At 35.6% G+C, this 14866-nt stretch overlaps 1 protein-coding gene across 5 annotated transcripts in view; it reads left to right on the top strand.

Moving 5' to 3' along the window:
* Positions 1–14866, top strand: part of LOC114648307 (serine/threonine-protein kinase MRCK alpha-like) — a 571032-nt gene that overhangs the window by 503952 nt on the left and 52214 nt on the right. For all 5 annotated transcript variants that reach the window (XM_028797282.2, XM_051925532.1, XM_028797279.2 and 2 more), the window contains 7 exons: positions 2820–2939; positions 5048–5128; positions 7049–7154; positions 10977–11113; positions 12268–12407; positions 13409–13490; positions 14443–14659. In XM_028797282.2, the coding sequence (XP_028653115.1) occupies positions 2820–2939; positions 5048–5128; positions 7049–7154; positions 10977–11113; positions 12268–12407; positions 13409–13490; positions 14443–14659 (883 nt within the window). The remainder of the gene's footprint in view (positions 1–2819; positions 2940–5047; positions 5129–7048; positions 7155–10976; positions 11114–12267; positions 12408–13408; positions 13491–14442; positions 14660–14866) is intronic.

Here is a 14866-nt window from a genome sequence, read left to right as displayed (position 1 = left end):
CACTTCAACTGCATCTGAGTTGTTTCATTTAAATTCATTGTGGTAATGTACAGAACAAAAATTACAAAAAAGCTGTCTCAGTCCAAATATTTATGGACCTAACTGTATATACACATACAGTATATGTATACTAAAGTTCTGACTGAAGTTCTGAGGTTTCACAATTGCAAACATTTATATATTGGAGAATCAGGTTGTTTGTTAAATTCATTTTTCATTTGGTGGAAAATAAGCATGCCCAAAGGGTGCCTTTTTTGAATAATGTAAGATATGTGCCTTTAAAATAATCCATGCTCTGAATCACTTGTGCTACAAGCAATGCTGGTGTCATTGTGCCTATTCATACAGTCATGTTTTCCTACTATTCATTACACTTCTTCACATACCTTTTTCAGTACTGATGCTTTACTTTTTTTAGTCAAATTTAATTGGAAAAATAGAGAAGGGGAACAAAAAATAAACCCCCTTATGCCAATCTACTAAAATATTACAGGTGTATTTTTTAACATGCTGGGCACTTTAAGTCCCAAAAAGTCATCTTTGTCTTTCATGCTGCTCTTTAACATTAGCTCTCTCTGCCCATTTATTGTATATGAATATACTTAAGGAATCCTAAACAGAAATGCAGGAATAAAAAATTGCATTCTTGTAGCTGACATAATAAAGAGGAACCGGGTCTAAGGTTGCAGAATTTAAATAGTGCTATATTCCATGTGTATCTCTTTTGGTGGTATAAACTGAAAATTCTACTGAAAGTATTCAGTGTGAGTCTGAAGAGCACTAGTACAAAACATATATCAGTATGTTACAGCTAACATAATTTTGAAGTTTTTTACCCAGCAAGAAAGATTTTTCTTAGGCCAGGTATCAGTGTTTTTTGTTTGTCAAAAAGCTTCATACTGAGATAGAGAATAGCAAATGTGCATGATACAAAACTAATTAGAAATTAAAATGATAATTATTCATGCTTTGTTGGGGCTAACTAAAGACAATATTCCTTTTTTTAATCAAGCATTTCCCAAGAGTTAATTAAAATAGAATTGTTAGGCTGTAGTAATGTTTGAGTATACTTCCCTCTAGTGTCCATTCTATAAAACTTCAAGAATAGCTTAGCTAACATCACACCAACAAATAATGAGATTTTGTAAAATGTATTTCTTCTTCATCACAAGGATGATTCTGCTATAGTAAACATTAGTATATGGATAATTTAAATATAAGCAAAATATGTGCATAACAATAAAAAAATTAATAATATAAGCACACAGCTTTTTAGCCTGATTATATGGAGATATTTTACTATAAAACAATGCTTCATTAGTGTTAAAATGAGAATGTTTTAATTGTTTTAAAATGAGATTATTAGATGCAAAAGCCAGATTGATTTGACTCATGTACTGTAAGAATCAAACAAGATAATCCTATTTGGATCTTGTGGACAAAATTTATAATAAAGTGCATTGTAGTGGTCAGCTCCCGGTATGTGATCTGGCTCCTGGTTTGAAAACACAAAAATATAATAAGATGTTTCCTAGTGACACACGAATATTTTAAGATTAATATGGACTTACTCTTCAGATTTTTGATTGAATATCTTTATACTTATTTTATTAACATATGACAGTCATGCAAATCTGCTTATACAGCAGATCGGATAAAAAGGCTTTAGTACTCCTTTATGTATTAAAACTCAGTTTCTAGCCCCTAAACCAGGGATGTGCAAAGTCATTCCTGGAGGGCCCAGTGGCTGCAGGTTTTTGTTCCAACCCAATTGCTTAATAAGAGGCACTAATTGCTCTAGAAACACTTCTGCTTCATTTTAGTTATCTCCCTCGTTAAGATTTTGAACCCTTATTGCTTATTTAAGTCTTAAACAGCTGCATTCTTGGTTTTTAATTGCTCCTTATTAGCAATAAGATGCAAATGACAAAAGAAACCAGCAGTTATCCATTTTGCTTGTTACCCTTTACGCCTGTGTGTATTTATCATGCACTATTTGGTTTAATTAAATACTTGGAAGGAAAGAGAAGACAAAAAAGTCAAGGATTGAGAATTACCCATCCGTTTTACACTTCAAAATATTTGGATATCTTTAGAATGGAAAAAAAATCTAGGATTTGAGAATGACTTGACATAGCAGAGTTAAAGCACTAACAAGCCATGAAATGTAATTATTGGCAAGGATTGTTTTCTAATTAAACAACTGGGTTGGAATAAAAACCCGCGGCCACTGCGGCCCTCCAGGAATGACTTTGCACACCCCTGCCCTAGACATTAGGTCACTGTCCTTTATCGAATTACTGAATAAAACATGAATTTTTTTAAAATGTGAAATGTTTTGAAATGCACAGCAAACCTACATTTTTTTTACCATTAGCTGCAACCATATGGGTAGCATTTGAATTATTAGATGATATCAGAATAAAGTGAATATTTATTTAGTAGATACATAATGTAAGCTGTAGCATACTGTGTATGTACATACATGTGTATACTGTATATAGAAATCACTGAAACATTTATTTAGAAAAAAATCCATTAATTTTATAGTGACATTTGTCATGTAGCGCAAAGATACCTAATTATAAATAGATGTCTTAAATTACCCTTCTTCTACCTGAACTAAGTATTATTACTAAACTAGCTTGTGAGGTGTAAGGTACTGTACATAGTTTTTAATTAATTTAAAAATAATTGTAAATAAACTACAAAAGCATTGTTAAAGTATGTGTCTGAAGCACATTCACAGTGGAAAAAAAATCATTTTCAATAAAATATTTTATTGCAAGATTTATAACATATTTATTTAATATTTATAGATTGATTCTATTGAAAATTTTAACTTGTCTAATACACCTTCGAGAGATGAAGAATCAAAGTCCCAGATTTATTCAAGATCCAGGTCACCATCAACTGCAAGTGATATGGAAGCAATCGAGGTATTTTGTTTAAAATACATTTTTTACTACTTGTTTTTGCCTATGTGTTGTTGCAATACATACATCTTGCAGTGGTTGCTCTCCTGCTGACCTTCTGAGAGATTATTTCATGTTTCTTTTCCATCTTTTATGTCTTATGAAAATCATAATCCATGTAAGTTTTGTGTTCTTGTCTCGAATTGATTCCAACTCTTAAAACTGCTCTCTATCAGAATTACTATATGCGTGCAATTTTCTGTTTACAAGCCACTTTGTATCCTGAACTTCTTATACAATTTTCCCAACTTTTTTATTTAATCATGTGACTTCATCTGTGCTAGTTTGTTTCATTTCTGAGCATTTGCTAGAGGTTGTGTACAAATTCTGTGTAGTATGACTTTTTAAAGTTCTCTGCAAATAAAAGGAATGAGTTGAAGCCAGCAATGAAGCACAGTATGTGCTTCAGGATTTAGACATAGTGATTGAATGCTTTAGAAATATGTGGTGCTTAATGTTGACACCACACTGGGCCAAGATAGAACATCTCCGTTAGGTGTGGAATAGCTAAAATCAATATCCATTTTCTCCAATGACTGATCTACACTTGGAAATTGAGAGGTGAAATCCCACTATTTTTTGCAGTTTACTTTCACAAATATGTTTTCAAACTGCATTTACACTTAGTAAAGAAAGCTCTTGTTATTTCTATGCTCTTTTTTAATTATAAGAAATACAAAAGTGTTCCCCCACCTACTCTTTTAAGATTGTTGGTGATTCTGTGTCACACAAATATTAAATGAAACAGATTAAACGTTTTAACCCGTGACCTTCTGCCATCAGTAGTTTTCTTTCTTCAGAAGAGGTGACATAATTTCAGAAATGCATCTTAAGTATTCTTTTTCCAATTGCTAATGTGTGAACGGCTCAGAATATAAGTGGGAATTAGATGTATTTCATATATAATATAGAAGTATGCCTCCATGCATGGGACTTGGAGCCAGGCTTTGCCTGTTCCATATGATGTTCGTTTTGATTTATTTGAAATTTCCATGAGGATGGATAGTTCTTTGTGCATCCCCTTTCCTTTGATCATTTGGCTGTTGGTGACCATCATGACTTGCTCAAAGTAATGGATGAGTTACTGTCAGTCTACTAAATAGTGTCTACAACAGTACTAAATGAATCAATTCGGCCTACTACACATATCTTTCCTTGTAACGGGAATAGTATGACAGGGGAAAACTGAACAAAGCTCCATACCTGTCACTGGGAAAAAAAGTACAGCTGCAGTTACCTAAATGATGCCAATATAGGATACCAAAAGATTAGGAAAATCTTATCTGAATAATACAAGTACCAACTGCTTTACACTGATGGAATTGGACAGCATAACACTAAGTCTGTGTTGGTTGTTAGCAGTTCAGTCTGGTAGTAGCAATATAATGCTATCTAGTTATGTTTTTTGGCACACATCAGGCCTATACTGTTAGAGCAACATTTGATTACTCTAGGATACCAGAATATTATTGTTGATTAATGTGCATAATTTTGTAGCAGCATTGTATCCACATGTGAATAGGCTTGTACACTATGATCATTTTCCAAGCCACAAGGCTAGGAAAATCTTGAACTGATTCCATGAACATGACAATGACTCTAATCCAGCAACCTCTCCATTCACCAGATCTCAGTTCATTGTGTGTGATGAGAGAGTATTAGATGTACAAAGCCGTTTCACTAAATGTGATTTGCATTAACCATGTGAAAGACACAGGCATGTTTTAGTATTCACATTCAACACACTATTGATTGATCATCTCCCATAACAACATCAGACTGTTCTATCAGTGTTATATTGCCTCTTTATGAACATGTGTGTGTAAGTGTATACAGTATGTGTGTGTGTGTATATATTTGGAAAGAGAGAAAAATAGATACATACAGAGATAAGTGATATATATATATATATATATATATATATATATATATATATATATATATATATATATATATACATATATATATATACATTGTGCCAAATTGTGCAATATATTAGTCATTTTGTAGGCAGTATAATATATACTGTTTGGTGTTTTGTTCCTAATTCTTCATTCTTGCTGTTATTTAAGATTATAGATCACCCACCACATAATATTCAGACACCTACTATGAGGTCAACATACAGTGGATCCGGTGTGTCAGCTCCTAAGGTAAATCAGGTGATTCTGTTTGTTTATTTGTTTATCTATTCATTTTCACCATGCTGGCAGACTGCCAGAGTTTTTTGTTTATTCATCAGAGAACAGAATGTAAGACTAAGACTGTGACAGAGAGCCACTCCATTTTAGAGCATGTGTGCAAACACAACATAGCAATCATCATTCATTTCAGGGTGGACTTGGGAAGACAAACAGAGCATGTGGATAAAACTTGCACATATTGTTTAACAGGTTTAAAACCTTTAACTAAGCACTTTGGTTATGCTGTTGAATATAATAAAATGGAAAATTCGGAAAATTCAGCTAATCCAATCCAAGGTTAATTTTTATCTAAGGTGTTACTTAACAAAAATCAAAAAACCTGTAGAATGATATTATAATCTGGAGACAGTGTAAATTATTATTATTTTTCTTTAATAAATAGATAGTTGAGTTGATTCCATTTTTACAATATCTCAGAAGATTAAAAACATAAGTGTACGTATATTATGTGTTCTTTTATACTTAGTTATTCAGAGTTGTTATAATCATACTGTAAGTATGTCCATAGTAAAAATCAACAAATGCAGAAAGTTATTGGTACTATTAATTAAGAAAACAAAAACTTGGAACAAATTTCAACCACTGTTAATGGCATAAACAGCTGCCTCTCTGACATGAAAAAAATATTAGCTGAAGGTGATCTTAAATGTACCATAGGATATAAACCACAAACATGAACCAGCTTTTGCTTTTTTTTAAATGAAGATATACCAGAGTCTTCAGCAGTGTATTAGGCTGAAGCACAAGATCATGTTCACCATCTTGTGATGAATGTTTAGGTACCACTACAAATCACACTGCACACTTTCCATGAATAAAGAAAATAAACTATCAAGTGTTTGTTAGGACATGTTGTGATTTTTCTTTTTACAATTCTGAAAACTAAGGTAAGAGTAATTTAAGAAGGGCTGCACAACCTGGGAGTTTTTCAGTAAAAAACACTGCTTGTATCTGTGTCTGCTATATTTGTATCTGGGTGGAGATTTTACTAAAACTGTTAAATGCAGTCCAGACAATAAACCATGGTCATTTCAAATGTATCACAAACGTTTCTTCACGGGTCACTCAAACAACTACAGAGAGACACATACTTTGAAAGAGGATGGAAGTAATGTTCCTCTCAAGGGTAATCAAATGGTCCTGGCAGAGCAGAAAATATTAAGACTATTATCAGGTGTGTAGTAAAAGGATTGCTGAAGAGATTACAGAAATAGACCTAAATAGTAAGGTAGCTGCAATACATATTAGGGCTTTACAGCTAGAGCCAAACAACTCAGCATTTGTACACCAAACTCACAGCAGTCAAGGAGTGTTGCAGAACTTAAAATCCTACCTGAATGACCAAAAAACACTTGGGTCACACCATATATAATTTATTCATAAATACAGTTGATTGGTGAATTTGATTTAAAACTCATAAAATACTTCTCATAAAAGAAAAGTCCAGAGGTGAGAAGCCTGCTTTAACATTTCAAAGTGATCTGGACCCAAACTAATTGCTTGCTGAGATTCCATAGTGTTTGCGTGGAGTATGTTAATTTTGTTGTGTCACCTTACGGGTTTCCTCAAATAATGTAAATACATGCTTTGAATATAATTTAGCAACTCTAAATTTTCCCAGCATGGATAAGTTCTGTATTATGAGTGTATGACCTAATAGACCAGAATGTCTGTCCTGGACTATTCCTATCGTGCATCCATTGTTATTGGAAAAAGCATCTCTTGGCAGACTAGATCAGGAAAATGTAAGTGCTTAAAATGAAGGGGAAACACTTGTGTATCTGTTTATAGTTCTTTCAAAATTGTAACATATAATTTATAGATTTTCACCTCCCTGATTGCTCAGTAATATATTTTTTTTTTTGGTAGCCCAAAGCCCATCAGTTTGTCGTGAAGTCATTCAGTACTCCTACAAAATGTAATCAGTGCACCTCTTTAATGGTGGGATTGATACGACAAGGCTGTGCTTGTGAAGGTAAGTGTATGTATGAAGGAATTTGTGTAACTGTATTGAAGTTTGCTTTATATTTTAAATATATAATGCATTTTCCCAAAAAGTACTTTTCTTTTTAAGAATCAGATATCAAACATTTGTATTTTTTACACACACGTAAACCTCAGCTGAAGCAAATGCTTATGATAATGGAATATCATAGATAGATTTTTAATTAAATTCTTCCATAATAAATTTTAAATACTTTAAAGCTGATCTTGTTTTTACTAAAATATGAAGTAGCATTTTGCAAAACAAGACCACAGGGGATGCACAAACCAGTGTGTTTCTTCGTGCTGTTCCCAAGCCTGGATAAATGGGGAGGGTTATGTCAGGAAGGGCATCTGGTGTAAAATTTTGCCAGATCAACATGCAGACAACAATACAGATTACCATACCGGATCAGTCAAGTCTCAGGTTAACAACGACCACCACCAGTACTGTTAGCCAACAGGGTGCTGGCAGAAATTGGGCTACTGTTGGCTAAAGAAGGAGAAGAAGAGGGGGAGACGTGTCTGGAGGACAGAGGAGAAGAGCAAGGTAAAGAGATTGGAACTGAGGGTAGGAACTTTGAATGTTGGTAGTATGACTGGTAAGGGCAGAGAGTTAGCTGATATGATGGAGAGAAGGAAGGTTGATATCTTGTGCCTGCAAGAGACTAAATGGAAGGGGAGTAAGGCCAGGTGGATCAGAGGTAGTTTCAAATGTTCTATCTTGGTGTGGATGGGAGGAGAAATGGGGTAGGAGTTATTCTGAAGCAACAGTATGTCAAGAGTGTTACGGAAGTGAAAAGAGTGTCAGACAGAGTAATGATTATGAAGCTGGAAATTAGAGGTGTGATGATGAATGTTATTAGTGCATATGCCCCACAGGTTGGGTGTGCAGTGGATGAGAGAGAAGATTTCTGGAGTGAGTTAGATGAAGTGATGAACAGTGTACCTAAAGGACAGAAAGTGGTGATTGGAGCGGATTTCAATGGACATGTTGGTGAAGGAAACAGAGGAGACGAGGAGGTGATGGGTAGGTATGGTGTCAAGGAGACGAATGAAGAAAGTCAGATGATAGTGGATTTTGCAAAAAGGATGGGCATGGCTGTAGTGAATACATATTTTAAGAAGAGGGATGAACATAGAGTGACATACAAGAGTGGAGGAAGATAGGTAGCAGGTAGATTATATCCTATGCAAAAGATTCAATCTGAAGGAGATTAAAGACATCAAAGTGGTAGCAGGGGAGTGTGTAGTTAGACAGCATAGGATGGTGGGTGGTTTGTAGGATGACAATGGAGATGAAGAACAGGAGGAAAGTGAGGGCATAGCCAAGGATCAAATGGTGGAAATTGAAAAAGGAAGACGGCAAGGTTGAGTTTAGGGAAGAGGTAAGACAGGCACTGGGTTGCAATGAAGAGTTACCAGACAGCTGGGCAACTACAGCAGATGTAGTAAGGGTAACAGCAAGAAGGGTGTTTGGCGTGATATCTGGACAGAGGAAGGAGGAAAAGGAAACCTGGTGGTGGAATGGGGAAGTACAGGAGAATGTAGAAGGAAGAGGATGGCGAAGAAGAAGTGGGATAGTCAGAGAGAGATGCAGAAAGTAGACAAGAGTACATGGAGGTAAGGCGCAAGGTGAAGAGAGGTGGCAAAGGCTAAAGAAAAGGCGTATGATGAGTTGTATGAGAGGTTGGACACTAAGGAGGGAGAAATGGACCTGTACCGATTGGCTAGACAGAGCGACTGAGCTGGGCAAAATGTGCAGCAGGTTAGGGTCATATAGGATAAAGATGGAAACATACTCACAAGCGAGGAGGGTGTGTTGAGTAGATGGAAAGAGTACTTCGAGAGGCTGATGAATGAAGAGAATGAGAGAGGAGATAGAGAGAGAGAGAAGGTTGAATCAGGAAGCACAATGCATTAGCAAGGAGGAAGTAAGGACAGCTATGAAGAGGATGAAGAATGGAAAGGCCGTTGGTCCAGATGACATACCTGTGGAAGCATGGAGGTGTTTAGGAGAGATGGCAGTAGAGGTTTTAACCAGATTGTTTAATGGAATCTTGGAAAGTGAGGGGATTCCTGAGGAGTGGAGAAGTAGTGTACTGGTATAGATTTTTAAGAATAAGGGGGGTTGTGCAGAGGGAAGTGTGACAGTGGTGAGGTCTGCAGTAGGAGTGACGGATGCATTCAAAGTGGAGGTGGAATTACATCATGGATCGGCTCTGAACCCTTTCGTATTTGCAAAGGTGATGGACAGGTTCAGAGATGAGATTAGTCCCCTTGGACTATGATGTTTGCTGATGACATTGTGATCTGTAGTGAGAGTAAGGAGCAGGTTGAGGAGACCCTGGAGATGTGGAAAAATGCTCTAGAGGGGAGAGGAATGAAGGTCAGTAGGAACAACACAGAATACATGTGTGTGAATGAGAGGAAGGTCAGTGGAATGGTGAGGATGCAGGGAGTAGAGTTGGCGAAGGTGGATGAATTTAAATTCTTGGGATCAGCAGTACAGAGTAACAGGGATTGTGGAAGAGAAGTGAAAAGGATAGTGCAGGCAGGATGGAATGGGTGGAGAAGAGTGTCAGGAGTAATTTGTGACAACTGGTTATCAGCAAGAGTGAAAGGGAAGATCTACAGAACGGTAGTGAGACCAGCTTTATTATATGGGTTGGAGACGGTTGCTCTGACCAGAAAGCAGGAGACAGAGCTAGAGCTGGCAGAGTTAAGGATGCTAAGATTTGCATTGAGGAAGGACAGGATTAGAAATTAGTACATTAGAGGGTCGGCTCAGGTTGGACAGTTGGGAGACAAAGTCAGAGAAGCAAGATTGCTTTGGTTTGGACATGTGCAGAGGAGAGATGCTGGGTATATTGGGAAAAGGATGTTAAAGATAGAGCTGCCAGGCAAAAGGAAAAGAGGAAGGCCTAAGAGAAAGTTTATGGATGTGGTGAGAGAGGACATGCAGGTGATAGGTGTGACAGAGCAAGAGGACAGGAAGATAATGGGACAAGATGATTTGGTGTGGCAACCCCTAACAGGAGCAGCCGAAAGAAGAAGAAGATGATTTTGTAAAACAAGAGTCAATATTGCAATACAGTGCAGTGCAAAGTTGGGAGAGATGGTATAATGCACTTAGCTAACAACTAGTATATATTACTTGCCAAATATAGAGTAATTACTTAAAAGGGAAGAAACAGTGATGATGATTTCAGCATATACAAGTATAATTAGGTTTTATTCTGACCTGACATGTAATGTTTGTGTTATTTATAATAAACATTTGTTTACAAATCCATCCATCCATCCATTTTCCAACCCGCTGAATCCAAACGCAGGGTCACGGGGGTCTGCTGGAGCCAATCCCAGCCAACACAGAGTACAAGGCAGGAACCAATCCCGGGCAGGGTGCTAACCCACCACAGTTGTTTACAAATCCCTCTTCTTATTTCAATTAACTTTACTTCCTTGATAATAATATGCAAAAAAAAATTACTCGCAATTTTTATTTGCAGCATTTTATAACAATAACCTGTTACTTACAGCAAAATACAATCAATCGCCAGTTTAAGCAAAATGACAAAGTCTTCTGTAAGTCCAGCATTATGTTTTATTAACAAAACATGATGATTGCATTTAAAACTGCTTATGAGGGGATTTATTTTATCAAATGTCCTAAGGTCCTTCCATTGATTCCTTGAACCCACTGAATCCAGTTCAAGGATGGGCTTAGAAATAGATGTTTGTAATTGCTAACAACTACTATATAGTCAAATATTCTTCTCAAGTTACTTAACCTAATTTATTATTGTTTTAGTTTGTGGATTCTCATGTCATGTGACCTGTGCCGACAAAGCTCCAGCTGTGTGTCCAATTCCATCTGACCAAACAAAAGGACCTCTGGGAATTGATCCACAAAAAGGGATTGGAACTGCATATGAAGGAAATGTCAGGGTATGTTTAACAACCTTAAGTGTCAATGCAACATCTTTGGGTAGCAAAAGCTCAACTGGCCTCCTTTGAATTTTATTTAAACACGGATCAGTACATTTCATCTTTTTTATATAACACGTGTCTATTTACAAACCAGAATTTTGTACATACATAGAAATATAATAGTTAAAATAAAATGAAAAATACCAGAATAAAACACAAAAAGCATATTAAACACAAAAATGCTAATTAAGAATAGGCTTGCACTATTTGTTGTTTTAAAAACATTTAAATATTAAAATTAATATATTAGATTAAGACTAGTTTTCAAGGAAGGAGAGAAAAACAAAAGTTTTTCCAGTGAAATAAATTTTGGGATCTCACAGTTGATTGGAAAAAATTGGATCAAATTCCCTAAGCTAGCTGGTCATATTTCCTCTTCTTGGACCTTCTTCAATATGCTACTTATATTGAAGGTTTTTATTGATGGTTTTAATAGACAAGAGTTCTGACACAGGAATTGACTTGTTATGAAGGATTATTAAATTACCTAAGTATTTGCAGTAATGAAAAAGCAAGATAATTCATATTTGTAAACACTGTATCATCTGATTTTACTGATTTTTATTACTTTTTGTGCATAGTAATAAAGGAAAGTCTAGTTTTAAAAGTGGATACCTTGTCATTTATTAAGATTATGAAAAAATACAAGCCATTTTGAAGTGTTTTGAATATGAGCTGTCAAAGAACAAAAATGGGCTAAGACCTGCTTTTGTGTCATCTTACTCATCACCTGCAGCAGCTTAGCTGACTTCATTGACTATCTCCTTAAGACCAATTATTTTATACCACTTGAGGTGTAAACAACTCCCCTGCAATCCTGCTTAATTACTGCCACCGTCTTGGGTTTGTTACCTAGAATTTAGCCTTGCCCAATATGTCATTTCTGTGTTATCATGATATTTTTAATTGATCATTATTTTCAAATGATACTTATTAAACTAAATTCAATTTTAAATTGAAATTAAAAGTTTTAATACAAATGGCACAATTTAGATACTTCAAAAGAGTAAATGTACCTAAATACATAACACCATATTTTTTACTGTTATTTTTATGTTAGAGTATTTGAGATGTTGATAATACATTGTTTCTTCTTTTTGTGATGATTAAAGGTACCTAAACCTGCAGGTGTGAAAAAAGGCTGGCAAAGATCCATTGCAGTAGTGTGTGACTTCAAACTGTTCTTATATGACTTACCAGAAGGAAAGACTTCCCAGCCTACAGTGGTAGTGAGCCAGGTCATTGACATGAGGTATGAGTATATATTGTGACTAGTGAAGATCTAGTTTAATTGTGAGTGTCCTTCATATGTCATAATATTGATCTAAGTTTTTTATACATTTTTGTGTAGCATTTATACACCCATATATTTTCAAATCCACTTTAATCAAATTTTGGGTCACAGGAGACCACAGCCTATCCTGGCAGATTTTGGATACAAGATAGGAACCAATTCGTTTTGGAACAACAATTCATCAAAGAGCACATAGACACTCACACACTTAATATCAGTTTGCAATTAAACACTCTTGTTTTTGGAATTTGGGTGGTAAACTGAAGGACCTGGAAAAACACCTACGCAGACACTGAAAAAGCATGAAAACCGAAGATGACCATCCCAAGACTGGAACTGTGAGACACCAGCACCAATCACTATGCAACAATTGTAGTGCTTAGACATTTTTTCAGGCTCTTTCTGGACAACAGACATCAAAGGTGTTTGAATCCTTTTACGCCATGAATTTGTACAAGACACCATCATGTCTTCCACGTCTTAGGAACATTTCTGCTTGACATGAGTGCTTTTTATCTCATTCTCACTAAATTCACTCTGTGTCATCATAAATAATGTAACTTTTTGATTACCTAGCTCTGGCCCCCTATGTCCCTGAATTGGATTAAGCAGGTATGAGAGAAAATGTTATGTAATATTAGTTTTTGATAAGCAAGTGCAGAGGAGAAGACTAACTGTGTCAACCTTATTTCTGTCATAAAAGGAGGAAAAATATATTTCAGTAATTTTCTGGTGGTGTAAATGAAGGAATAATATCTCAAATACTGTATTTATATTCCTTTTCACAATCTTGACAAAACATCTAATATTGGTGTGAAATAAGGCAATTAACATACTTCACGTTATTGTTGAGTATTGACCTTACATGCATTTTATAAATAAAAAAAGTGTTTCCATTATTGTTTGTTACAGAGTAAAGTATTTTTTCTAAACTGTTTCTTTTTTACCTTCCTGTTCAGAGATGAGGATTTTTCAGTCAGTTCAGTTTTAGCTTCAGATGTCATTCATGCCAACAGGAAGGACATTCCATGCATCTTTCGGGTAAGTTCATCTTGGAGAAGAATGACTTTCATGTTTCCCATTCCTTGAAATTAAATGTTTACACTGGAAAAGAAGGATTTTACTAACATTTTACTTAATTATTGGAGCTGATCAGAGTTCTCTGTATTTTGCATAGGAATCATTTGGTATTAAGGGGAAACCAACCAACCATTTTCCAACCCGCTGAATCCGAACACAGGGTCACGGGGTTCTGCTGGAGCCAATCCCAGCCAACACAGGGCACAAGGCAGGAACCAATCCTGGGCAGGGTGCCAACCCACCGCAGGACACACACAAACACACCCACACACCAAGCACACACTAGGGCCAATTTAGAATCGCCAATCCACCTAACCTGCATGTCTTTGGACTGTGGGAGGAAACCGGAGCACCCGGAGAAAACCCATGCAGACACGGGGAGAACATGCAAACTCCACGCATGGAGGACCCGTAAGGGGAAACCTTTGACAGTATTTGTTTTATTTTATACTACTCTTTGTTGTGTCTTTAAAAAATGTATCTTGTTTCAGAGCTACTCATAGGCTTTTGGCATGGAAGTGTACAATGTAGTAACTAACTGGTCATCTTTAAGTTTTAAAGTACAAACTGATCAAGACTTTACAATTTCATTCAATATATATGTACTTATGGAGAATTATTCTAAATATACTTTTAATTTCTTTGTAACCCCTTTTTTGGAAGTTCTTTAATGAAAAGAAGGCAAAAGCAGGTTATAACTTTAATGTGTGGCCTTGCCTCATAAATTATTGCTTTCTTTAATCTTTTCTGTGGCCGTTTATTCCTACAAGTTATTAAATGTACAGTATATTGTTTTTATATTTCTTCTGGGTAGAATGTATAAACATGAATTTTACCTAAATTAACAAAACATTTTATAGGCCAACTAAAGAAACATTTACATGATCACTTTATGATCAATCTCTGATTTTAGGTGACAGCTTCACAGCTTTCAGCATCAAACAGCAAGTGTTCAATCCTAATACTGGCTGACAATGAAAATGAAAAGAACAAGTGGGTTGGGGTTTTAAATGAATTACATCGTATCTTGAAGAAAAACAAACTGAAAGATAGATCGGTCTATATGCCCAAAGAGGCCTATGACAGCACTCTTCCTTTAATCAAAACAACTCAATCTGCTTCTATCTTAGGTGAGTCTGAAATTTACTTTGTTGTTGGCAGTAAAATCCATTAATAGCTTTCCTTCCTTTCTTTACATTCCAAATCTGCCAATGCAGAAAGACCCTTTTTTCTTTTATTTTCCTCTTGTTAGTATTACAAATAGAAGTAGATTAACATATTAAATACGAGGTAGCCTTTCTGTTAATCCCAATATTAAAAAGGTAGACTTAATATTT

This window comes from Erpetoichthys calabaricus, chromosome 3 (assembly GCF_900747795.2).
Source record: "Erpetoichthys calabaricus chromosome 3, fErpCal1.3, whole genome shotgun sequence".
Taxonomy (NCBI): Eukaryota; Metazoa; Chordata; class Cladistia; order Polypteriformes; family Polypteridae; genus Erpetoichthys; species Erpetoichthys calabaricus.
The sequence above is the reverse complement of the archived record's forward strand: the minus strand, read 5'-3'. Positions and strand labels throughout refer to the sequence as shown.